Genomic DNA, 27,807 nt, shown 5'->3' with positions numbered 1-27,807 from the left:
CTGTCTTAGTAATTGTCAAAAATTTCTAGTACAATATGCTGGTTTGGTACACGAATCCAAAACTGTGATCAGCTTATTTAGCCATCATGGACGACTGAGGGAATAAAAGAAAGGTTGAGAACAATATTTGTTCCTAGCCTATCAATCTTTTGGGCACTGTACGAAATATTTGAAATACAGGAAAGAAATATCATTCAGGTAAGATTTCCAAAGGGATTGCACATGGATGGTGAGTCACTTTGTCTTTCACGATTGATGGTAAATCCTCCCTTTGGTCAGATCTGGAGGAGACCAAATAATCAATTAATAATATGCCTTCTATTTCCAAAAGATCTTATCATCTCCTCGTGGTGGTCTATTTGACACTGTTGTCTTTCCTCTCATGCCAGAGAAACAAGTCCTCCATGTCATGAACTTTGTTCAAAGCTACACTTAAGGGCATCCGATCCCTTGGTGATGAGTTTAGAACATAAAAGACCAACTTTCAAGATTGAGACTAGGCATTCCTCTATTGTATTGCTTTCGTTTAGCTGGGATATATTAGCCTCATTTGGTAGTATTTCCTTTTCTTCTGGTTCTTTTTCCTTATGTAATTCATGTGCCATGACATGTTTAGGCAAAGGGCATTGCACTATAATTGTGAATATTTAGACCGTCTTTGAAGATCACATCAATTGGTCTTGTGTCTGTCAACACTTCAAGCAACATGATACCGTAGCTATAAACATCTCCAAGCTTTTCCAACCTCCCGATCCGTACTCTACAAGATAAGAACAAACTGTTAGGTCACACAGGTCATGTCAATAAGATTTTAAGGTGAATATGGCAGCTCTTATGCTGTTTAGTATGTAAAGTTATATGGTTCAGGGGTCAGAAAGATGAATATATGGGGAAAAGATGATATTTGGATTATATGAATATATATTATAAGTACCTGCTGGAATACTGGGATATATCCTATGGAACCTTTTAGCGCGTCAAAACTTTGATTACTCCAGGTAGTATTTGTTGATTTAGTGAGAGTCTTTGCCAATCCAAAGTCACCAAGATGGACCGTCATAACTTCATCAAGGAGAATGTTGCTTGGTTTTAAAATCTCCGTGAATAACCTCTCTGTTGTAGGCTTAGTACTTTGACTGCTATAGAGATATTCCCCTTGGTATACCGAACCAAAGTTCCTCTACCAACCAGGTTATCCTCAGCAAATTACCATAATAGAAAAACTAGAAGGGGAACTGTTATTGCTACTATTGCTCCTGAATCGATCTTTTCGTTTGGTGAGGGATTTCTATGTTTACTGCATGCAGGTAAATCAAAGATGGACTGACCTCTACATAGTTTATGATTCCTTGAAACCGAAACTGCACTTGCATTTGAAAAGAGTTGTGGAATTCTTCCCCCAAACTAGTTATTGCTGATACCCAAGTGCTCTAATCTGATAATTTGTTATGTGAGGTTTGTCAACCTTCCAACTTCTAATGGGAAAGAACCACTCAACAAGTTACACGTCAATTGTAAAGAAATTGAAAGAGAAGATGTACCTGCAACTACTTTTGGTATGTTGCCAACAAGATTGTTTCCAGTAAGGTTTAGCACAACTACTAGACCGGTACACATTCAAGATCTGCAGGTATGTTTCCTTCTAGTCTATTGTTCTGCATGTATACAGTTGTCAGCATTGTCAAGTTACTAAAACAGGACGTACGTGATCTTCCCTGAAAACTTATTTCCATCTAACTGCAGTCCTTGTAGGCGTTGTAGCTTGCTTATAGACTCGTTAACGTTACCCCTGAAGTTGTTATTATCGAGTGATAATCTTGTAAAATTTTCAAGGTTCCCCAGTCCAGCAAGAACAGTGCCATGTATCATATTAAAACCTAGTTCAAGTACATTAAGTTCCTCTGAAAAATTTGTAGTTGCTCAACAGAGACAAAAAAACACTAGGTCATTCTTCCCATCTATCAAAGCCTTGGTGGACAGAGTTACCTGACACCTGTTGCTGGTGGGAGGTGACGGGTATCCTGTGGAATTATTAGCACCAAAGTTGGCACAAACACCATGGTTATCAAAAAAGAAAAAAGTTTGCAGTTGAAATCGGAAGTTCTACTCCAAAGGAATTGTCTAGCAAACTCAAAAATTCAATTAGGAAATCAAGAATCATTATCTCCAAGTGTATTGAACTCGAAGTTGAGCCTATACAATGTTGCAAATTTCCTAGACCTGTTGGAATAGTTCTAGTGAATCTATTTCCAGAAAAATCAAGAAGAGTATTCATGTATTATTACCTCCGGTTATGTAGATTTCTAAATTGCAAACTAAACACCGTATTAATTTTATACATGAAAAATTTACCTCCTAACCGGCTACGAGTGTGGTATTATTAATTAATGGGTAAATCACTTACCTGTATACTTTTTAAAAAATATTTACTATATTTGTCAACATTATTTTTTTAACCATATATGACAATTTGGCTGAATTAAATCAAATTCACTTCATCCTTTCCATCTTTCGCTCCCAATTTTCTCTCGCCGCTACGATTTTCTCTCGTTGGTGCGATTTTCTCTCGCCACTTCTTACTCACAATTTTCTTCACAAATACGGCTATACTACCTTCAGAGATGTGAATTCAGTGCAGTTTTGAGACGAATCAAGTCGAGCAGAGAGTTGAATTTGAAGTTTTTTGAAGTTTGAAAGGTTAATTAGAAGCTTTAAATTTGATTGCATGTCTTAGTTACTTGTTTAATTCATCCTTAATTCTGTATCTCGGCTATACTAACCTTCACCGATGAGTATTCAGTGATCAATTTCGAGATGAATCAAGTTCGGGCAGAGAGTTGAGTTTGAAATTTTTTGAAGTTTGAAAGGTTAGAAGGTTTAAATTCGATTGCATGTCATTAGTTACTTGCTTAATTCAAGATTAATTCTCTTTCTCGGCTATACTAACCTTCAACGATGTGTATTCAGTGATCAATTTCGAGATGAATCAAGTTCGGGCAGAGAGTTGAGTTTGAAATTTTTTGAAGTTTGAAAGGTTAGAAGGTTTAAATTCAACTTTAATACATTGTAATACACTTTTAATACAAGTTTAATTCATTTTTGCAGTTTGTTGGTTGATTTGTTATGATTTGATGACTTGTTTAAATTTTTTCTTCATTCACTCTTCTGATTGATTTTCTTGGTTAATTCATAATAGATTCAAGTTTAATTCAATCTATAGAACACTCTCTCGTCGTTTCCTTAGTTATTTGTTTCAATTTTTTTCTTCATTCACTCTTCTAATTCAAGTTTAATACATTGTAATACACTTTTAATACAAGTTTAATTCATTTTTGCAGTTTGTTGGTTGATTTGTTATGATTTGACGACTTGTTTAAATTCTTTCTTAATTCACTCTTCTGATTGCTTTTCTTGGTTAATTCATAATAGATTCAAGTTTAATTCAATCTATAGAACACTCTCTCGTCGTTTTCTTAGTTATTTGTTTCAATTTTTTTCTTCATTCACTCTTCTAATTCAACTTTAATACATTGTAATACACTTTTAATACAAGTTTAATTCATTTTTGCAGTTTGTTGGTTGATTTGTTATGATTTGACGACTTGTTTAAATTCTTTCTTAATTCACTCTTCTGATTGCTTTTCTTGGTTAATTCATAATAGATTCAAGTTTAATTCAATCTATAGAACACTCTCTCGTCGTTTCCTTAGTTATTTGTTTAAATTCTTTCTTAAATCACTCTTCTAATTCAACTTTAATACAGTGTAATACACTTTTAATACAAGAACACTCCCCTGTCCTTCCCTTGTGCACACTATTCCTTTGCCATTTTGGTGTTTGTGCTTGCACTACAATTTGGATATCAACAGGCACTGGCAGGGGAGTTGTTGAGTCTGGCATCTCTAGTCATCTGTTCTATGTGGTATGAGTTTGGCTTCTGGCACTTTAACTGTTAACTTATCTTTTGTTTTCTTGCTGCTCATCTTTGTGGCTTCCATTTTCTTTTTGCTTATCACACCAGTTTGAGTTTTGTGTGTTGGAAGGATGTATATACTCCCTCATAGACTTTTATATAATAGTATTAATATCTCCCAGAAACATTGACATTGTACATTTGCTGAACTGAACAATAATTGAATTAGATACAGTTGTAAAGGCTAACCTGAGAATTCATTACATAAGCAATGAAAAATAGACTAATCTGCACACTTTTTAATAATGTGCAGAAAAAAAAGTATGACTAATCTGGCTGTGCTGCTTTACTTCAATGGACGATGGGATCCTAGCAACAAATATACTAATTACGTGGCAGATGGTGTGTTGATAAATACGAAATCAAACTTTGCCACCCTCGTTTCTATAATTGCTACTCAATTGTCAATAGACACATCAACAAGTAAAGTTGAAATCAGATATAAAATTGATGAAAGGTCTCCTCCAATTCAAATTCATAATGATATGGGGGTAAAAGTATATGTTGAAACCAAAAAGGAACATCGAGATATGGCAAAATACCCTTTGTGTGTCACAACAACTGAACCAGTCAACTTGGAGACTAATTCTACACTCATTCCACTATTATGTTCAGACACTTCAGAAGATATGAGGGTTATACACAATTCATACTTCTCTAATACATTTAATGGTATTGGTGAGGCAATAGGGTTAATTGGCTTTGGATCATGTGAGGAAGTTGATGAGCTAGAAGAATTAGCACCAGGCATCATTGTTAATCCCAATCACTCTTTATTTGAGAAAGATCAAGTGTATAAGAATAAATATGTCCTCACCAGTGCACTAAAAAGACATTCCATTCTTAAGCATTTTCAATTCAAGACAACAAGATCAAGCTCAATCAGGTAAGACCTAAATTCAAGTCACTTTAAATTATTGATTGTATATTAATTTTTTTTCAACAGCTATTCGATACAGTGCTTAGGTGAAAACTGTAGTTGGAGTTTACGAGCTTCAAGCTTGAACAAATCTCAAATGTTCAAGATTAGAGAATTTGAAAGTGAACACACATGTTTGTTGCTACATAATTCATTATCGGAAAGGCAAGCAACTAAGAGTGTTGTTGGGAGTATTATTGTCAGTAAATGTGCTGAACCAGATGTTATTTACACACCAAAAGATATACAACGTGACATGTTAGCTGAATATGGTGTGCGACTCACATATATGCAAGCATGGAGAGCTAAAGAAGCAGCTCTTGAATTAGTCCGGGGTGATCCAATTCAATCATATGCAAAGTTGCCAAGCTACTTTCACATACTAGAGGCAACTTACCCTGGTTCCCATATAAGATTGCACAAATCAGAGGATGACCGTTTTCTATATGCGTTTGTAGCTTTGTTCACCTCGATAAAAGGATGGGAATATTGTAGACCAATTGTAGTTGTTGATGGAACTTTCTTAAAAGGAGCATACAAAGGGACACTACTAACCGCTAATACCTTAGATGCAGCAGGTGAGACTTTCGAATATGATACTAGTATTTTCTATATTGAATTTCTGAACTATGAATTAAAAATGAATTATAATTGCAGTAAAAATGTATTAAAATTGTATTAAACAAATTGTACATGGTGCAGGGAGTATACTGCCACTTGCTTATGCCATTGTTGATTTAGAGAATGATGCATCTTGGAGGTGGTTTTTTGAGCAATTCAGAGACGCATTCGGTCAAAGATTAGAGATGTGTATCGTTTCCGATAGGCATGCAAGCATTATTAAGGCAGCTTCGAGAGTCTATGATGAAGTACCTCATTTTGCGTGTATGTGGCACTTACTGCAAAACATAATGAAAAACTTCAGAAAAAGTCAGCAAAGGGTAACTGAGTTGTTCTACTCTATGGCAAAAACATACACCATGACAGAATTTAATCAATGTATGACAATAGTTGAGAAAATAGATAAGAGGATCAAAGATTACTTGCTGAACATTGGATACAACAAATGGTCGCGTGTGCATGCTGAAGTAAACAGAACTTGGATGATGACGTCAAATATAGCAGAATCAGTCAATTCAAGAACAAGACATGCCAAAGTTCTTACAGTCTTACACCTCTTGGAATTCATGAGACAGCTTGTCCAGAAATGGAATAACAATAACAGATCAAAGGCGACATTTTCAGGTTTTCACCTTAGGAAAAAGTATGAAAATATATTGCGGCGCAATAAAACTGCATCAGAGAAATTAAGAGTATGCTTGATCTGTAAATTATTTTTGCTAATATTTTTTCTTCTGATTCATATCTAACATCTCTCTTGATTATATTTTTTTCTTTTCATAGGTTATAGAGACAAATAAATATGTGTATACGGTACTTGATGGTATTACACAATTCACAGTTTGTCTTCACCAACGTACGTGCACATGTGGGAGATTTCAATTGGATGAGTTGCCATGTCCACATGCTTTGGCTGTTTTAACAATAAAGCACACTGGTTATGAGAAATATTGCTCTGATTACTATACAAGAAAAAATTTATTGCTGACATATCAGTTTCAAATGGATCCCCTGCCAGATGAAAGCACATGGAACACACCAACACATGTTCTTGAAGAGGTTGTACTTCCACCTCATGGAAAGAGACCTCCGGGAAGACCAAAAAATAAAAGACATACACAACTCAGAGAAGATGGATTCAAGAAGGCGAAAATTACATGCAGCAACTGTGGACAACAAGATCACAACAGGAAGACTTGCAAAAATGTTAGGCCTTATGATCAAGAATAAGAATAAGAAATAAAATTTGTTTTACCATGATTTTCTTGGTTAATTCATAATAGATTCAAGTTTAATTCAATCTATAGAACACTCTCTCGTCGTTTCCTTAGTTATTTGTTTCAATTTTTTTCTTCAGTCACTCTTCTAATTCAAGTTTAATACATTGTAATACACTTTTAATACAAGTTTAATTCATTTTTGCAGTTTGTTGGTTGATTTGTTATGATTTGACGACTTGTTTAAATTCTTTCTTAATTCACTTTCTTGGTTAATTCATAATAGATTCAAGTTTAATTCAATCTATAAAACACTCTCTCGTCGTTTCCTTAGTTATTTGTTTCAATTTTTTTCTTAATTCAACTTTAATACATTGTAATACACCTTAACTATTGTTTACCTCAATGCTTAGTTTCCTTATTGCTGTTGAATCTCTGTTGAAACACCCAAATACGAATTGGTACAATCTACACCTAATTACGAGATCCGCAAATACCCAAATACGAAAAAAAGAAACATCTTTCGTGCAAGCAAGTACCATTGCATGCCAACACATATTTGTTCAATAAAAGCTAAGCAATCAGAAAGTGAAGAATAGACCAATATAGTTTTTCATAGCCATACTAACTACAAACTGTTTTTACACCATATAGTTTTCACAGTCATACTAACTAATATAACTATATTTCTTTATCTTTCCGGTCTTTCGTCTTCACTTTGAAGGTCACTCGCTTGCTTCCTTCTTGCATATTCCCATAATATAGCTCCAAATCTCTTTCGGAGAATGTCTGCCTTTACTTGTTGATTTAGAATATGTTGGCCATTACTTACAAACTCCGCAAATGCAGCAACGAAAACTCCACAGTCCCTAAAAAATTCAATATAAAATTATTATCAAAATATCTACTTAATACAAAAAAGAATACCTATTTGATAATACTTACAGCGAGTCATCTTGTTGTCTGGGAACACCTTTAGTTATGAAGTGAAACTCAATTTTCTCGAACTCATCTATCCCACTGTATTTCGGTGTTGCCTTCAATTCAGGACGCTTATCATAGAACTTGACCACACTCAGGTAATATGGTAAAACAATTGAAAGCATCTCAACAATATTTTTAACCTCAAATTTCACCCCACCCCTTGCCGGAAATGAATCATATACCTCCAAAGACCTTTGCACAATATCAAACACGACAAGAATCCAATGACAACCCTCTTTAATGTTTAGTGGAAAAAGAATATAATCCACTTTATCCCACGAAGTGCTTGCCAACAAACGATGTCCACATATATACCGGGCAATATCATCAGAATCTTTTACTTTATAGTTCTTCTTATTCTCATGAGCATCACAAAGTTGAAAGAAAGAAGTAGTAATTTTCGTCTTGAATACACAATCAGTAGTCGTAAATCGAACATTACTGTTGACTTCATATTTTCCTTTCTTTCTTAGATAATAGAAAATGACATCAATATGCTGCAAAAAATTAGAATTGAACTGTAAAAAAGAAATAGTCTCAAGAAACAAACATTCAATTAACCTCAAGAAACTCAGTAAGTGATATTGCAACACACAAGATTCACAAAATTCTCACAAGATTCAATTAGTCTCCAAGAAGTTGTCAGTTAGTAAGTGTCAACCACTTATATATAAAATGTTGGGAAAGATAAACACGTGGATAGTAAGACGTTATCTTACACAAGGAGACTACAATTGGTGTAATGTGTTCTAACCTCTATCCAAGCATTCTGGTCACAAATATAATACAGAATCTGAAACACATCAGCACCTATTCAGTCTAATGTGATTTGGCATAAATTATTGCACTAGCTATCCATTAATAGGAACAGCTAGCACAGGATACACTGAATAGCTGGAGTGGGCTACAATGCATGCGACAAGTAAAGCAATAGAAACTTAAGTGTATAAAATGACACAAGCAGTAGCAATAATCTACTTCATATGGCAGGAGAGAAATTACAGAATTTTTCAACCCAAAGAACACAAAGGTGCTCACTAGACAAATCATTCAGGAAATTCAATAGCAGAGGTAGTATGACTCCTAGAATGGCAAGCGTTATGAATAACAAATATTGACGTCCAATTAAACTTTATACAACTAACCTCATCACACCATTCTTGTCCAGAATGTGCCAATTTGAAAAACCAGTGTCTTTCTGCTACATTACAAATACCTAATTCAAATGCTGGACTGATAACATTAAGAGCATCTGTATAAGGTTTCTTTCCCCTATCAAAACATAAAAAAATTACAACATAAATACTCAGAAACGGGACAGCAACAAATAAAAAAGAGGTAACTAAGAAAACTAAAGAAGAGTGAATTAAGAAACTTGTATCTATTGTGAATTAGAGGTAACGAGAAAGTTCTATAGATTGAATTAAACTTGTATCTATTATGAATTATGTAAGTTATTCAACAGTAACAAATTAACCAGCAAACTTCAAAATGAATTACCTCTTCTTTGTACCCATATAAAGCCACTTAATGAATGAATCGATCAAATCTGATTCATTATCTCCTCCAGTTGCATATGAAAAAAGATGTTTTGTCTCAAAAAACTGACGTGTTACACATAAAGTTCCTCCAGATTCGAAATGTTGTGTGTAGGGAGATGTTATTAACTTTCCTGGATTTTTCTTTCTGCCACGTTTCTTCGGTGTCACTTTCTTTTTGTTTTGATCAACAGGGGCTCTTTTCTTTAGATAAGATTCTTCGGTCTTATTGATCTGAGAAAGATCTTCATCAAGAAAAATAAAATCATCAAGAGTATGCAAAGGTTTTTGACAATCCTCTGTTGCATCTGCATACAATAGACATATTGATTAATTTACAGTCAACAGATGCAACACTTATTTATGTTGGCTTTGTTGACTACATTACCATAAGGTTGCGCCCCAACTGTATTCACATCAGCAACCTCTTGGACTGTAAGCAAAGTAAATATTTTAATAACGTTATTAAAATAAAATGAAAGAAGTTTATTTGAAGTGAAGAAAATTAATACCATTTATATCAGCAACAACCTCTGACAAAACTTTTTCAATAGCAATTCCTACAATATCTTCCTTTGTACATAACAAAAACATTTAAAATAAGATATTTGAATTAACATATATGAAATATGTAATATATTTGTATAAAACCCTTCATTACCTATTTTACTTGATACTCTTTCAAAATTTTCAACGTCAGCAAATCTAACTGAAGCTTTAAGCACTTGAGATTCTTCATTCTGATTTGATCTCATAACATGAGCATCGTGACCTCTTGATTCATTTACAGATGCATTAACATAGGGAGAGAATGCTGTATATGTAATTAACACATATTATAAGAAAAACATATTAAAAGTATATTATGACTATAACAGAAATGTATTGAAAATATAAAGAAACCTCCATTGAAATCTAATCCACCCGAAAACGTCTCGCCAGCCTGCTTCTTAGATGGTTCCCTGGCTTCTCTGATAACAGAGCTGCTGCCACCATTCTTAGCAAACAACAAAGAAATATCCTCCAATAATTGTTTGTTAGAATTCACCACAAATTCTTTGATTTCATTAAATCCTAAATCAATCTTCTCTTCAAGTGCTTTGTTATTTTCATTCACCTAGTAGATATTAAACCATAACACAAAAATTAAAAATATAAAAGTTCTGGAAAAAAAAAAGCCTAAAGTCAAGTTTGTATATACCTTTACAAGTTCTTTTCTCAATTCAATAACTTCATTGGTCAACATGTCTAGACCATGACTTGATCCTTTAGGCTCCAATTTCAAAATTTCAGCATTGTAATCACGAGGTTCTGGAAGCCTGCATTTAGATACTTCATCTTCACTAGCCACTATGTTCTCAAACTGAAAAACCAAATAAACAAAATAAAAATAGATATAGTAACTTGAGTAGAATTAAACAATGTCATAAAATGTATTAACTTTGTACAAATACCTTATTTTTTGTAGGCATGAAGAGACATTTCTCAATATATTTTTGCCATGGACTTTCGGCAATTGTCTTCCAATTCAAGATTCTTGGAATTGAGTTAGCAACCCGAATGGCTATATCTTCATCAACTTTTGAACACTCAAAAATCCAAATTTGAAGAGCAAGAGGCAAGCCACCCAATCTATAGTATTTATGGGTTGACTTAAGCTCATGTCTCACAGAATCAGACAACTTTTTGTAGACATCTAAACCCCATGGATATGAATTGAATTGTCCACTTTCCACAAGGTAAAAATCTCTATTAGTAATTTGGTATTCGTTGTCCTCATATGAAAATAAAAAATCATTAATGAAGAAGAGAACAGCCAATGAAACAGCTGAGTCATCATCTAGGAATTTTTTAGCTAGAAACAACGGACGTAGATGACTCTTTGCAACAGTGATTTTTTCCGGAAAATAACTACTCAACAAACTACATTTAGAATCAGGAACAGTGATATGAGAGCCATCACTAACACAATTTAAGCCGGTAACTATTCCAAATTCTCTAAGACCAAAAAACAACTTTTTGTTATTTATTTCAATAGCAAACACATCATCCGGTGTGTGTTTTAACTCTCTATTTATAAGGCAATGAATAACTTGTAGTTGTGTGCTCGCTTTTGGAAGGTCAAGAAAGTAACCAAAACATGTATTCCTGAACAACTCAAGTTGTTTATCAGATAAAGATAGTTTGATTTGGTCGATGACACTATGATTAGTGTAAGATGACCACCTACTCGAAATATACACAACATCCGGATGTTTCCAGAATTTACGATCCTGCATATGTATTAAACATGAATTAAAAATGTGTTACTACATACTAAAGTTGAATTAAAGATGAATTTCACATACTATGTATCAAAGCAAGGTAGTAATCAGTTGAATTAAAGATGAATTAAAGATGAATTACACCGATGACCACTTCTGGTTCCAAAATCCAAACCCAGAACTTATCAACTTCAACACAAGCAGCCTAAACAATGATCTAGTTGTCATACACTTAAAGCTCTATTTTATATCGAAAAACCAACTTCCAAAGCAATTTAAACCTACATTTCCACTTTATCCATTGGAACAAAACATTCGAGTGCGGGAGAAAAGATCAGATAGAACATGAAACAATGTTACTCCAAAATATATGATGTGTCCTCTCATTTACACATCTTTTCACACGAACAAGTGTTACCAGCTATTTGACAAACTCCCACTAATTCTAGACAAAACAATGGACAAAGAGGAGATATTTTGCAATTAAGTAAAACATAAATGTCAAATTCAAAGTGACTGCTAGCTTCCTGCTATAGCACTGCTCTTCATTGGAAGAGTATTCAAGACACTAGGACACTAAATCCCAAACTAGTTAGGGTCAGCATTGAGAATCCTATTTATCCCTCCCCTTTATTTAGGTGACCCTTTTAATCAAACAAATGCAAAACCTGCTCTATTCACTTCCTGCCATTTCTTCAGATGACAATCCCATAAACCTGAGATATAAAGCTACTAATAGCTAGCACTGCAACACTATGCATCCTAACTTGATATCTCACATTCATATTTGAGTGTTTAAAACAAATTGTATTACTACATACTAAAGTTGAATTAAAGGTGAATTCCACATACTAGATCTCAAAATCAAGGCAGTAATCAGTATAAAATCATTCCTAAAACAACAACTAACTAGGAAAAATGCTATCACATACCGGATATCTACTCTCTGGTAGAATGACATTTTGAGGCAATCGATTTCGAGTTTTTGCATCCTTCACTGGCTTCTTCTTCTCCAACCCATCTTTATTTTTCAATTTTTTTGACTGAACTTGAGGAGGTAAATCATCAAAATCGTCATCACAGTCCACGATTTTCTTCGACGTAGATGCTAAATCAACGCATCTTTTTTTCGATTTCTTCACATTGTTCACCTCTTTAACTCGTTTTTTACCTTTGTTCTGCTTCTTGTTCTGCTCCTCCTTGTTCTGCTCACCCTTGTTTTGCTCACCCGATTCTTGTGAGATTCCCAAACTAAAATTGGGACAGTCATTAACTTCATCAGTAGGAGATGAAACTTGACCCCTCATTCGACTCCTTCTATAAACTTTCTGATTCGAAGTACCAACATCACTAAGTATCCGCGGACTTCTTCTAGGTGATTTTCGTGCTCCTCCTTCTTCTTCCATTAGAATTTTGTGCTGAAAGATGGGGAAGAAAGAACAACAAAACCCTAAAATTTTCGGACAGAAGAGTAGAAAGAAAAGAGAAAGAGGATATGAGCGAATGGGCAACACTTTTCTTGCTTTAGTTTAAAATTTTGTTTTAAAATTGTTTTAAGTAACTATTGCTAAAAGTTGACAAAAATGGTAATAAATTAAAAGTATACTTAAAAATGGTAATTATTAAATAAAAGGCCTTCACTTATGTAATTTTTCCTTAATTAAAAGCCACTTATTCATCTCTAAGCTAGCTACCAAACATTATTTATAAAAGATTTAGTATCTGCATAACTCATCTTCAAACTTACTATTAAACCACCCTTAAGTTTTTAAGACATTTAGTTCAAATAAATATTATGATAGTTAGGATAATTACTTAAATTCAATATATATGATTTAATTAACATACCAATTCCATTCGGCTAGTCTATCAACATAAGAACTTTTTACTTAATTAGTTCAAGAGTAGAAAAAGGTTGTCTGGTGCACTAAAGTTTCTGCTATACCTAGGGTCGGGAAGGGCTCTTATTCAAGAGATCCAAATTTGTGATAAGCACCTCAAGTCAAATAAAAAGAGCTAGTAATACAATTATGTCACATGCTAATAATGCAACATGACAAATTAAATCGAAAAACTAATAAGATTTATCAAGTATGCATGTGATATGTTTTAACTAATTAAGGGTAGTTTTATTCCTTTTTGAATTTGATTGAACAATAATTCAAGTCATGAACCATTCAAATTAAATAAAAAGAATATAGATCTCATCCCAACTTCTCACTTCAACTATAAATATGGATCCTTCATAGGCCAAATGAAGATTAATAATCTCACACACGAGAGAGAGTTCTGAGTAGCAAGAACTTAGTGGGTTTGGCATGAAGGGAGATATTTTCATGAAAAATGAATTTCAAGAAAGGTGAATTTTTAATTTATTTTTCCGTGTTTGATGTATAAGCAAGAAAATTATTTCAAAAGTATATTTATATAATCTAGACAAATATTATAGGAGGTGAGTGTATAGAGTAAGAGCGTGGGATTGGTGGGGTGGGGGGTTGTGAAGTTAGGATAAGCTGTGTTAAAGAGTAGGGAGAACATGTGTTATATCATGTTTTTCATATTTGAAATATAATTTTAAATTGAATTTGAAATCTTCATACCTAACCAATAATTTTTAAATAAAGCAAAAAAATATTTTGCGCAAAAATGAATATTTTTTGTAGCTAAATGGTCTTAAAATACTCTTAATTAGATAGTATCTATTAATAATATCTTGATTAAAATCAACTTATTTGAATAAGAATAAATTTGAAGAAGATTAATTAACTTAAAACTAAAAACACCCTATAATATACATCGGAGAGAATATCCCTTCATACTACTAGCCTTCTATCCAAATCTTCGACCTTCGCACCCTCTTAGGGTCATGTTTTATGTAAGGTGCAAACTTGTCATTTCCTGCATGTATCACATCTTCTTCATACTTTTTCGGCCTACTACCTATCTACCTCTGGTTTTCCTTAGGCTCTGTAGTGTCAACTATCTGTATCTCCTCATTGGAGCGTCTATACATATTTTCTTGACATGTCCAAATCAACTCAGTTTCATCTCTCGCATTTCTTTAGGCCCTCTAGCAAGTGCCAACTGTCCATACAACGTCTATACATCTCCTCTTGACATATCCAAATCATCTCAGTCTCACCTGAAAGTCACGTTCTCTCTCCATTTTTCCTAAAATAACTCCACCAATAAGTCCTTATTTTATTGGATTTTTCAAAAATTATATTTTGTGCTCATTTATTTTCCTTCTGTAGACTGTAGAAAATGACCAGGTGGTTTGTGGGGATGGTGTGGTGTAGATTTGTTGATGAGGAGACAGCTTTCTGCCACTGAACAGCTGGCTTCAATAATTGGAATTGTAAAATAATTTGAAATTATTTTGTAGTGAATTATTGCTATTGATTGATTACTGCCATTTCTTAAAGAGATATTGGCAATGCAATAATGTCTTGCCAATGTACAGTAGTTGTGAAAACTCAATTTTTTTTTAGCATATTGACCTAATTCACACTTCATAGTAATTTATTTTGTAGTGGACCACTCGAGATTGACAGAGTCAGTACAATACTCTTGAATCTCTATATTTTTCTAATATCCGAGTGTTTGTGAATTTTGAATTGAACTTGTGACTCTGTCGACGTATATTGTGTAAATATTACGTTATTTCTTGTAAGTTGTAAGATATAATTTGTGGATTGTGAATACTATTTTAAAAGTAAACTTATGTTTGTATTCGCCTCAATTTTGTAGGAACTAAATTATGTCTTGTAAGACATATCTTATAGGTAATAAACTTAACTTATATCTCTAATAACACAATTTTTTTAGGAATTAAGCGGCATAACTTTGTGTTAAGTATTGAAAGATAAAAAATTAAAAATCACCATAAAATAGGAGCATTCGTGCGAATAACCCAGAACATTTTTCCTCCATTATTGAGCTTAATTGACACAAAATAAAATTAATTGAGTCAATGAATTTTAAACACCGATTGATTAACCTTTACATGCTAGAAAAGCTAGGGTGCCATAAGAAGTTCATCCGAATATAAGATACTCTTTATTTATGATATACGTAAAATTTGGAGATAGAGAAGTTAATTTCGATATGTCATTGATTTGAAGAAAAACATTTCAAAAGGAAATTGTAAAAAGAAATAAGAAAATGTACATAAGCACAACACATTTAATTTGTAAAAAGAATTATGGATGCTATAGAAAAAATGAAATAACTCATTTATAATATGTTAATTCACAGCTTGATTCACAAAGATGTTTATTAATAATTAAATAAATGAGTTTTACTAAAAGAAACAGTAAAATTATAGTTATACACAACCACCCTTACTGAATAATATAACAATATTAAAATATTGATAGTTAAACCCCTCACTAACTCCCGCCCATAATCCCAATTTTCATAAATATAATCAAACTCAAAATAAAAATATTACAAAAAATAAATAACAAAGTATACATAATTCATAAAAAAAAAATGAATTCTTTTTTTTTTTTGATAATGGAAAATCAAAGGCTAATTGATAACCCTTGTTCAGTAATATGGAATGACTGGTGGTGGTGGAGATGCGTAGGAGACTCCGATTACTGGTGGGAGAGGGATATTTTCGTAAAATGGTGGTGGTGGCGGCGGTGATGAGTAGTAGTAAGTGGGTGGGGGAGGTGATGGTGATGGTGGCGGTGGTGATGAGTAGTAGTAAGTGGGAGGAGGAGGAGATAGTGATGGAGGCGGTGGTGATGAGTAGGTGTATGGTGGGGATGGTTTTGGTTCCCAATGTGAATTAGGTGGTGGAGGTGGTGGTTCGTTACAAGGTGGGGTAGGTGGGGTTGGGTGTGATGGGGTTTTTGGGTGTTCGTATGATGGTGTTGGTGGTGGTGGTGATGGGGTTTTTGGGTGTTCGTATGATGGTGTTGGTGGTGGTGGTGATTGGGGTTTTGGATGCTCGTATGACGGTGTTGGTGGTGGTGGTGATTGGGGTTTTGGATGCTCGTATGATGGTGGTGGTGATGGTGTTTTGGATGTTCGTATGATGGTGTTGGTGGTGGTGGTGATGGTGTTTTTGGATGTTCGTATGATGGTGTTGGTGGTGGTGTTTTAGGATGCTCGTATGATGGTGTTGGTGGTGGTGGTGATGGGGTTTTTGGATGTTCGTATGATGGTGTTGGTGGTGTTGGTGATGGGGTTTTTGGATGTTCGTATGATGGTGTTGGTGGTGGTGGTGATGGGGTTTTTGGGTGTTCATATGACGGTGTTGGTGGTGGTGGTGATTTAGGCTTGTAAGTAGGTGGCTCATAATACACCGGGGGTGGTGGAGAATAATAAACTGGTGGTGGTGGGGACGATGGAGATGGGTGGTAATATACGGGTGAAGGTGGAGGAGGTGAATGATAAGTTACAGGTGAAATTTTGTGAGTAGGTGGTGGTGGACTTCTATGTCGATACGCTGGGGACTTTTTGTAAGGTGCTGGTGGAGGAAGAGGAGTTGATTTAGGTGGTGGCGGAGATCGCTTGTTATGCGAACCCGAAGACTTCCAAGTAGGTGGTGGTGGTCCTCTTGGTTTTGGTGTTGGTGTTGGCTTTGGCTTTGGTTTCGTCGGTGGAGACGTAGCATATGGGCTATAACACTTCGATTTCTTACAATCATACGGTTTTGCATCATCCGAAGAGCATTCTTTAGCAGATCTTTGATTCTTCTTTCCAACGAGACAGTTCTCCTGACCATCACCAGATCTAGTCGCAGCACAAACCGGAGCCTCCCCAGTGAAGTAATTGAACGAATACGTAAAGTTCTGCAACCTTGGAAGCTGGCAAATGCTAGCTGGTATAACCCCAGTAAGCTTGTTGTGAGCCACATTGAGTTCCTCCACACTCCTCATTTTGCTCACAGTTAATGGCAATGAGCCTTGAATCTTGTTGAAGCTAACATCAAACACTGTCAACTTCTTCAACAATCCAATCTCCATGGGTAAACATCCAGTGAGGTTATCATTCATCAATATCAACTCATTCAACGTTTTCCCCATTTTCCCAATACTCGCGGGAATACACCCTCCAAGATCGTTATTAGCAAACACAAGAACAGAAACAGGGGAGTTACCCAAGTTCTCCGGGATGCCAAAACGGAATCTATTGTCATTCAGAAACAACGCATCCAAATCTTTATCGAACAATTCGGAAGGAACTGGTCCTTCAAAATCATTAAACCTTAGATCCAGAAACTTCAAAGAAGGTAGTGAAAGAACTACCTTAGGGAACCCACCAACAAACCTATTGTTACTCAAATCAAGCTCCCTAAGAAGCTTCAAATGGCTAAAAGTTTTCGGTACAACTCCACAAAAACGATTCGAGTTGAGATGGAAAAGAACCAGATCTGTAAGAAGACCAAGTTCTGCAACTAATGAACCAGCAATGTCAGCATGATTAAGATCAATGCCAGCTACAACTCTAATCGAATCATCCGTTAACGAAGGAGCACAAAACACTCCACCATACGAACAAACATCAGGTCCTGTCCAATTAGCTGTAAAGTTAAAAGGATCAGAAAACATTGCTGTTTTCCAATATTGCAACGCGATATAAGCATCGCGAATCTTTGGGTTTTCGAAACTCAACTTACTAGCATTAGCCTTAATATCATCTAAATCGATATCGTTATCACCTTCTTGTCCTACCACATTCGAGATCTGGTACGACAAGAGGGAGATAACAAGAAAAGAGATAAATACGTTGCGGCTAGGAGGCCGCATTGCTGAATTTGATAGAGATTTTCAAGCTAAGAAGAAGAAAATGAAGTTTTTTTTCACACAATGTAAAAATGTGTTGTTGAATGAATGAATGAATGAATTGATTTGAATTAAATAGCAAGTAGATACCTCTATTTATTCCTTCACAGCTCTTTGCCTATTTGTGTTTGTATATTTTTTCATTTTTTTCTTACTTGGAGACACATTATAATGACATGCCAGCACGTCTTTAATAAAATCTTGGTTTATATTTGAATAATTGACATCATATTAAGATTCTCTGTTTTTAATTTTTATTTTTAAATTATACAAAAAAAAAGTAAATAATGACAATCAATTTGCCAACTATATTACTCGTTTTTGAAAAGAAAAAAAAAGGAACATTGACGGTGCCAGATTGGTGTGGAAGTACTCACAAGGATTTTAGTAGTATTTAATTTAAATTTATAATTTATTGTCTTTTAGTAAGTATTTTAATTATAATTTCTTAACAAGGGCACCGTTTTCAATGATAACGGCAGTTTAGTACTACTTTGAATTATACAATAATTTAAAAAACAGAATAAAATAAGCAAAACGAAATAAATATAAATAAATAAATAAAAGTGTCTAGTGGGTTAGATTTTTCAGGCCCCCACGTCTATCGGCTACGAGTAAATGACATGCCAGCACGTTAAGACAAAAGTAAGAGACTACCACTATTTTATTTTTCGGAATTACAAAGGACACATTAAGACAGAAAATTAATAGGTAGTGAAATATTATTTTCAATAATCTATCCTGATAGCTTATTAATTATTATATTTTGATTAGTGCATTATTCTTGTGTTGCTCCCTTCTGATAGTTTTACACTATTTTCTTGTGATGTGCTAGATTTTCTTCTTTATATATTAAAATAAATGTAATTGAGCTGAGGGTTATTCAGAAAAAGACTCTCTATCTCCACGAGATAGTAGTAAAGTTCGCGTACATTCTACCTTCTCCAAACTTCACTTGTGGAATTTCACTGAGTGGGTATGTTATTGTTGTTGTTTGATATTTGAATTCGTATCGTATAAGACCTTATTCGAAAAAAGCGCTCGCCACTCTCTATCAAAATTTTTTTCTCAGAACTCAAGTTCGAAACGTCTGATTAAAAGAGGAACAATCTCTATTAACTACACCACATCATTTGATGATTGATACTATTTCTTTGGTGTTATTTTGCGAAATAGAAAGTTCTTCAAATATTAACCCGATTTTTACTAGTGAACTAAATGGCCACATCAAAATTATGACTGCGGTAAATACAAATAAGATATTTACTTAGGTTGAGATAGATTGTATCATTTAACGTGGTTTTATAATAACATATTAGTAATCTAAACAATAAATTTATAATAATATTACAAAATAAAATAAACACAAATTGCGTTATTATAAAAAAATATAATGCAAACGATAAATAGAATTAGTAAATAAACAAAAGTAAAATAATACAAGAAAAGTAATAACATGATCAAATCAAACTAGTCATAATGAAGATAATAATCCTAATAAAATTTCAGTAACAGTCAAAATAAATATTACGATACAACACAAATTACAAATCTAGTGAAGTAGAAAGTTCTTCAAATAAGCACCCAAAAATTTGCTTTGTTAGACTTCAAACCACGTGTGAAAAAAAGGACTTTGAACCCAAATTTTGGCTGCGTTAAAAATAAAATAAAATAAAATAATATATATATATATATATATATATATATATATATATATATATATATTTCTCCACTTGATCAGGCGACAAATAATGCTTCAAGCTTGCATTGCAAATTAGCAATTCTCACAAAAAAAAAAACATCTTTCTAGAAAAAAATAGATATAACTTTAAAATTACAAATTAATTAAAAATTTAGAGAATTTTAGAAATAGTAAAGATAATAGGCATAATAAGACTCTATGACTATAGTTTTGATAATTGTGTTTCGTAGTTATAATTTCATTTACTACGGAGGCTAGAGTTTGTATATTTCGTTTGCCCGTTTGTATATGCAAATATACAAAAAGGTAAGTATATATAAATGGAGGATGCGGTTTGTATATTTCGTTTGCCCGTTTGCATATTTTACTTGCGAATAAACAAACAGGGCCAATATATATAAATTATGTATTTATACATTTAATTTTTTTTTCAGAACTCTGCTTGTATATTTCGCTTGCCAATATACAAATAGGATAATTTATTATGATTTTTTCAGAAATTATATACAAATAGGATAATTTATTATGATTTTTTCAGAAATTATATACAAATAGCTAGGGTAAGCATATACAAATTCTCGTTTTATACAGTCAGAAACTGAATTATACAAATTCTGAATTTATACAATCAAGGACCGAATTATACAAATTTTGAATTTATATTTTAGGAAATCAAATAGCAAAAATTGGGGAAATTATAGTCTCAAATAACATTTTTCTTAAACTATATAGTTATGGTACATAATATAGGCCAAAGGTTTGCTATTCTACATCATTTTTCCTTAAAAATATGTGTAACTAACTCCAAAGAAAACTTGGATGCTAGAGTAAAATGTTGTTATGCTAGAGTAAAATGTTGTTATGTTATAGAGAAATGTAACTATACTTTCAATATTTCATTTCATATAATACTATATTATTTTAATTTATTTAAAAAAGAATGATCTTATTTTATATTTGAAAATAATCTAATTTTAAATTTTTTATTCTACTCTCATCTTCAAATATCCAAATTGTTATAACTACACAAATGACATGATTTGAATTAGATTTAAGATTATTATGAATTCAAAAGGTTAAATTTTCTTCTTCTGAATTTGGATATATTCAATTAGACAAGGTCACATAAAGTGAAATTAAAGGGAGTAATAAATAGATGATAAACAATTATTATAGACAAGTTCACATAAAGTTTTTATTTTATGAATTACGCGTTTGTGTGTCTTCTTTCTAGCAATTATTGGTAGCATTTTTTTTTTACTCAAAAAATAAATAAATCATTATTGGTAGCATTACCTCTTTTTTACACTTTTTTTTGTTTTGTTTTTTTGAATGAGACTTTTCTTCTCTTTTTGCGGCATCGTAGGCCAACCGAAGACGAAATAAAGTTATATAATTATGTGAGCATTGGATAATGTTTTATTAGGAAATTTAAATAGAAAAAAATGTGTTTTTAAAGTAAAAAATTGCTTATTTTTAGAATTGTGTTTGATCATGAATATACATTAGAGATGTTCTTGATGTTTATTGGAGCTAAAAAGGTGAAAATACATTTTTTTTAAGTTCTTGAACATTATGAAATTCAACTTCTAAGTTATATTCAAAAATTTAATGGTCGAATATGTTTTTCAGAGTTGTGTAAAAAGTAAAAAACTTTCATGGTCAAATGCCTTCGTATATGTTTTGTCTTTTAAATGGATTAGTTTTTATTTTTAACCCTTTGGTAATTGAATTTATGTCTAATCGAGCACAAGTTCTTTTGAAATTGAAGTTATATTCAGACATATATATCATGTAAAATATTGTGATATAAAATATAACCCAAGTAAAGTAGTCTAGGTAAGAGTGTCAAGGGGCTGGGTTGGACCGATCCGATTGAGGAAATATTAAACCAGAGCGGTTCGGGGTTTGGGTTGGTTACCATGTTGTGTGGTAGGGTTGCTAAGGCGAATCTAGAGGTTCTATTTTATAGATTTTGAATCTTATTGTGATGATTTCAAGTGATAATAACTGAATTCTAAATTTAATATTTGTATAAATATAATAAACTTACTAACACAAATAAAATTATTTAAACAAAATCTACTAAATTCGACTGAACCTACATACGAACTTTATTTAAACAAAATCTACTAAATTCAACTGAACCTATAGACGAACTACTAACTCCGCCGGTAGGTAGCTTGATGGAAAAATAAACTTATTTTATTAGATTTAAAATGTGAGACTATTTGGATTGAACTTCTTTTTGGCAAATATGACATGGCATTTTTTGCTTACGTGGCAGCTGAGCTGTTACATATGCCACTAATTATTGTTATTTACGTTTTGTTTTTTAGATATTTTTTTCTTAAACAAAAGTTATTCTTATGACTTTTGTGCAACAAAAGCTTAGTTCCATAAATCATAATTGTTTGTCCGTGAAATTTGTAACATATTTAAGTCTGAAAATACTTTTTTTTTTTGTAAGAACAATAGATCATATATGTATAGTTAAATCAAAGAGGGTTGTTACAAATAATAATTGAGTTCACAGTATGGATCACCGTATGATCACTTAAGTAGCTATTACAAATAGTAATTTTTTCGAAAAACATAGTTTCAACCGATGTCTAAACAAACATACTTCGAAGCAAACATTGACGAAACTATCAAAATTGTAGGAGCTCCAAAAGCATTGCATTTTGCTCCCTCCTCGTCTGAAAATGTTTATGAACGTACTCTCAAAATTAAAAAAAAATGTTTTTTTAAAATTTTGACTGTTTAAAATAACTGTTTTGAAAATGAACTTTTTTATTTCTCTCCTGACTTATAAACCTTCTAAGTCATCGTTCAAATGATATTTTTTCTTGAGCTAATTGAAACCTTAAGAAAATTATTGAATCACACTTTAAAACTATGTAAGTAATTTAGCTGATAATTTTATTTGTTTGTAAATTTGAACAATATATAAACAAATATTACACCAAAATCTACTATTGGATGGAAGGGTAATCATTTCAAAAGAATTATATTTGCATAAACTTTTTAAAAATAAGAACAAAATTTAAAAGTAATATAAAATAGAAACACTTGGGTAAATTTAAAACAGCTATATATAATTAAACAAGACAGCCACGTCGTACGCTGTGGGTTGGCCCTATATTTTCAATCTTGCACATGCCTTGCCGTGCCAGCTCCATTAACTTTCACTTCTGACTCGTTATTTCTTCGTCTTAATTTATGTGATATAATTTAATTTAATGTGATAGAACGAAAGAAAGATATTTAGACTATTTGTGTGATTATAGATTATTTTAACACATAATACATAAATATATCCTTTAATTTGGTCTCAACTGATATTTATGCTCTTTAATTTTTGACACACGCAAATAAATATGTAAGCTTATATAAAATTGAACAAATTGACATATGTATCCTAGTTACGTGACCGAAATTTACCTTATTCATATGTGATCAAAACAAGCAAAGTCAAATTGAAGGACAAATGTCCTTTCCTTTTTTCCTTTGTTAAGTATTTGAGAAACCTTTAGTATAACGTATTCTTTTGAGAATTGCTTCGTAACTTTCATCATTAAATCTAAAGTTTTGATACTCGCAACATGAAACGTGAAACTTTAATTTACATAGTGTTTGTGATTAGAAAGTTAGATTAAAAAAAAAGAGATCTTTTTTAACCTTCCTTTTGTTATAGTAAGAAGATTCATAAGTAGTGATGGAACCAGAATTTTCACTAAGGGGTTTAAAAATCAAATAGAAATAGACCACATGAATTAGTAGTCAAAGGAGGTTCAACATCTACTATATATATAAAAAATATATATTTTAACTATATATAAATAATATAATTTTTCGTTGAAGGAGATTCAAATGAACCCCAGGTGACTCCTCCCCTGTCCATAAGTTCAAAGGCTAGGTACATCTCAATTGAAATGTCCTCTAAAAAGTGCATGTGGCATTTGCACACATTTTTTGGGTAGGCATTTGGCCATAGAAATGAAATATTTTTCATTTTATTTGAAAATTTTGAAATTAAAGTTGAAAATAAAAGAGAGAAGAAAATATTTTATTTGGAAGATGGAGTTGGAGAACAAGTCATTTTTAAATTTGGAATCCAACTTCAAGTGAATTTGAGATTTTCACTGTCAAAAAGAGAAAGAGACATTTTTAAAAATGGATTTAAAAAAGTATAAGACAAAAAAATTAAACCAGTGAATATAATTTTCAACAAAATGATTGAACTTAACATCCTTTCCCTAGCTAGCCTTTGCCCATAGATTTTTTAGTAAATTTAAAAATTTATTTTCATATATTTGCTTGACATGAAATTTGATTCGATTATGAAAATTTAATCTTCAAATACTTTCAACTTTCCAAAACCTGACTCTTCAATCCCACTCACAGAACTTCAACTTTTTTTCCCAACTAAAATGTACTCTATTCATCCATTTTTATTTGTCATGTTGTATTTTTCGAAAGTCAATTTGACTACTTTTCAAAGTTAAATTAGATTACATTAATTTGATATTTTAAACAAAAAATTTAGATATTCAAAAACTATACGAAAAGTACTATAAATTGCATTTTTTGTATATCAATATGATGAAACAATACACCGTAAAATGTTAGTCAAAGTTCTTATCGTTTGACACTAAAAAAGAAAACCATGACAATTAAAAGTGGACGGAAGAAGTATGTCTGAATACATATTTAAATTCTAAAAATCACAACTTCAAAACTAAATTTTTTAAATTTTTACTTCCTAATTTATGATCAAACGGAAGCTAATACATACACACCTAAATATACTCACATTTATCTTTAAATTATATTACTCCAATTAAAATGATATTTCAACCCTCAACTCAAGGACTAGGTCAAAATATTCCTACTTTAGCTACTATACCTTATATGTGATGCATTATCTGTGTACGGCTTAAAGTAAGCAATTTTACTTGATTTTTTCATATCCATATTATGTAATTGACCTTGTCAGACAATAGACAATATATTTCTTTTTTCATTTTTTATTGGAAGACAAATATTATTCGTTTTCTTATTAAACTACGTATCCTTGTGTTAACCACATAAATAAAAAGGAGTCAAATATCAACAATGATTAATTCGTTTGCTGAGCTCAAAAGCTAAAATGACCTAAGCTACGCAACAAGTGTTGGTAGGCCATTGGGTGTAGAAGTGTAGTAAGAGCCAGGGGCGGCGCTACGTGGTTGTCAAGGTATCCAAGACCCTTCATTCGAACAAAATATCGTATATATGTAAAATGATACATAAAGTGATTAAATAACATATTTTGGACACTTTTGACGACACAACAAGTTACGTTGTTGTAGCTTAGTGGTTTAGATGCCTTGAATGAACTAGTGCTTGCGTGTATAGTTCAAAATTAATATTGCTTAATAAATTTTTTTGTACTTGTGCAATTTCTTGACATTACATTTCGTAAAATTTCTAGCTCCGCCACTGGTTAGAGCTCAAAGCATTTGAATTCTATTTGACAAAAAATTATATTGTTTATATATAATTAAAACTATTTTTTATGTATATATTATACAAATAATGTTGAACCCCCTTAATTTCTCCGTATGTTTATTTCTTTCATAATTCAAACCCCCTTAGTAAAAATCTTTATTCCCCCGCACATATATTATAAATGTGCATTTATCTTGAGCATATTTCCGACCCTTATTGCTTCCTTGAGCATTTACGTACATTTTGCTATAAAAGCATGCCTCACCTGAAGGTTTGGAACCCTAACGAAGAGCCCTGCATCAACTATATACTACTAAAAACACTGCATTTAGCTACGAACTTCGTCACTGATCCATTGTCAATTTGCTCATAACTAACAAATATTTGTCACTAATTCGTCACTAAGTAGAATTAGCGATGGATTTTTCTGTTTAGCTGTAAAATCTGTCCGTTGCTAAATTAAATCTAGTTTTTTAGTGGTATATATGTTCTCATTGTTGGGGTTCTCATTTGCCATAAGTGATTTATATAAATCAAACAATATTCAAATTTCAATCTAATAAGAAGGTAATAGACTAAAGTGTCTATTTCCTACTAGCAATAAAGTGAAAAGGGAAAGATACAACATATATATATGACATGATCTTGAACTTGAATAATTGTATTGACCCACAAAAAGTAGACATGATAACCTTTGAGATATTTATAGAAAAGCTAATTAACACGTTAAATCAAAGGACATGAAGGATAATATATTGGACAAACAAGAATGATATTACTTTCTTCAAAGGGAGGAAAAGGGAAGAGATATTTGTCAAGGAGATAAATGATTGGGAAAATTGGCAAATGGAAAAAAGGTCCCCTCCTAGGCCCTTAGGTCTTTGGCTGGACGCTGTCTTGCATGTTGCTAGATAGGCATGACAACCTATTAATTAAGGGTGTGTTCTGTATAAAAATCTTTTTTTTTGAAAAGATCGAGAAATAGAACCATCTGATTTCATTCATTCTCAATAGCCACGAGATGATCATCGATCCTTTTGTCGACAGATGCTTTTATTACACTCATAGTCTTTGAAGGATAAGAACCAACTATGCAACATCTACATGAGAATCCAAGTATTGTATACGTCATTAGTCCAATCCTTTATAGAAACTTCCTTTAATAACAAACTTGCAAAATGGATCTACTTATCATAAAGAAATATGAATGAGTTATTTATTTTTGGTACGTTAGTATGTAAACAATATTTTCATTAAAAAAAATAAATATTTTTGTACATGACTTAAATAAATATCATGGAAAATGGGGATAGGGGTGAGAGTGAAGGTGGTTGCGATGAGTAATACATGATCGGGTGAAAATGGAGTTAGTGTGTTGGAGGGGGACGGGGCAGGGGTCGGGGGATGACGCAATTAATATGAAACTTTATGATATTTGTTTTTAATTTATTTTTATCAGAGAAATCATTTTTTTTTATTTTTCAGAAAAGGGTCAAAATTGCCCCTGAACTATGCGAAATAGACCACTTATACCCTCCATTATATTTTGGGATAAAAAATACCCCCGCAGTTATCCCAGGAGACCACAAATACCCTCAAGAGTTAACACCCCAATTTTTTAGTGACGTGGCAAGCCACATGGGACTAATTCCTCCACCTAAGCATTGCCAACTAAGATTCACTACAAAAGAACTTGACTTTTAGTGGCGACAAAGTCGCCACAAAATCCCAAAATATTGCCACTAAAGGTTATGAGTGATTTTTAGTGGCGACTAAGGCTCCAACAACCATTCACTAGTAAAACCTATTTTTTCAACAAAAAAATATGATAATTAATTTTCAATTGCGACCTAATTTTCTAAAATAAATAACTTGCAATATCCACATTAAAAACATCCAATATTATTACGAAAAATAATCAAAATTACTTGTCGATTCAAATCTCCTACTATATATATATATATATATATATAATGCATCATTGTACATTTTATACATTTACATATGACATAAAAATAAAACATATAGTGTCTTCAAACTCCTACTTAATCGATATCATTTTTGGTTTTTTAAAAACAATGAAGAAAAAAACACAAAATTAGAATTTAATGTTAAAAACTTTTAGTGACGATTTTCTGGGCTTTTGTGGCGACTGTTGTTGCAGCTAAAGGTCTAGTTCTTTTGTAGTGAATCCTAGTTGGCAACGCTTAGGTGGATGGATTAGTCCCACGTGGCTTGCCACGTCAACAAAAATTTAGGGTGTTAACTCTTGAGGGTATTTGTGGTCTCTTAGGAT

At 32.5% G+C, this 27,807-nt stretch overlaps 3 protein-coding genes across 3 annotated transcripts; 1 reads left to right on the top strand and 2 right to left on the bottom strand.

Annotated features, from left to right (window-relative positions):
• Positions 1–5,698: 5,698 nt before the first annotated feature.
• On the top strand, positions 5,699–6,262 carry LOC125835660 (uncharacterized). The gene has a single exon (XM_049514773.1). The coding sequence runs from the start codon at positions 5,699–5,701 to the stop codon at positions 6,260–6,262; it is 564 nt and encodes a 187-aa protein (XP_049370730.1).
• Positions 6,263–7,405: 1,143 nt separating this feature from the next.
• On the bottom strand, positions 7,406–10,793 carry LOC125835638 (uncharacterized). The gene is made up of 10 exons (XM_049514749.1): positions 10,707–10,793; positions 10,454–10,615; positions 10,156–10,369; positions 9,914–10,066; positions 9,765–9,827; positions 9,641–9,685; positions 9,215–9,560; positions 8,860–8,986; positions 7,676–8,211; positions 7,406–7,599 (listed from the first exon to the last, which is right to left on the bottom strand). The coding sequence occupies exons 1-10, from the start codon at positions 10,722–10,724 to the stop codon at positions 7,422–7,424; spliced, it is 1,842 nt and encodes a 613-aa protein (XP_049370706.1). The 5' UTR covers positions 10,725–10,793; the 3' UTR covers positions 7,406–7,421.
• Positions 10,794–15,877: 5,084 nt separating this feature from the next.
• LOC125835633 (leucine-rich repeat extensin-like protein 6) lies at positions 15,878–18,321 on the bottom strand. The gene is made up of 2 exons (XM_049514742.1): positions 16,636–18,321; positions 15,878–16,534 (listed from the first exon to the last, which is right to left on the bottom strand). Exons 1-2 carry the CDS (start codon positions 18,278–18,280, stop codon positions 16,068–16,070), a joined length of 2,112 nt encoding a protein of 703 aa, XP_049370699.1. The 5' UTR covers positions 18,281–18,321; the 3' UTR covers positions 15,878–16,067.
• Between the last annotated feature and the right edge of the window lie 9,486 nt (positions 18,322–27,807).

This window comes from Solanum verrucosum, unplaced genomic scaffold (assembly GCF_900185275.1).
Source record: "Solanum verrucosum unplaced genomic scaffold, falcon-dt-bn FXZP01000128.1, whole genome shotgun sequence".
Lineage (NCBI taxonomy): Eukaryota > Viridiplantae > Streptophyta > Magnoliopsida > Solanales > Solanaceae > Solanum > Solanum verrucosum.
This window is presented reverse-complemented; position numbering and strand designations above follow the sequence as displayed.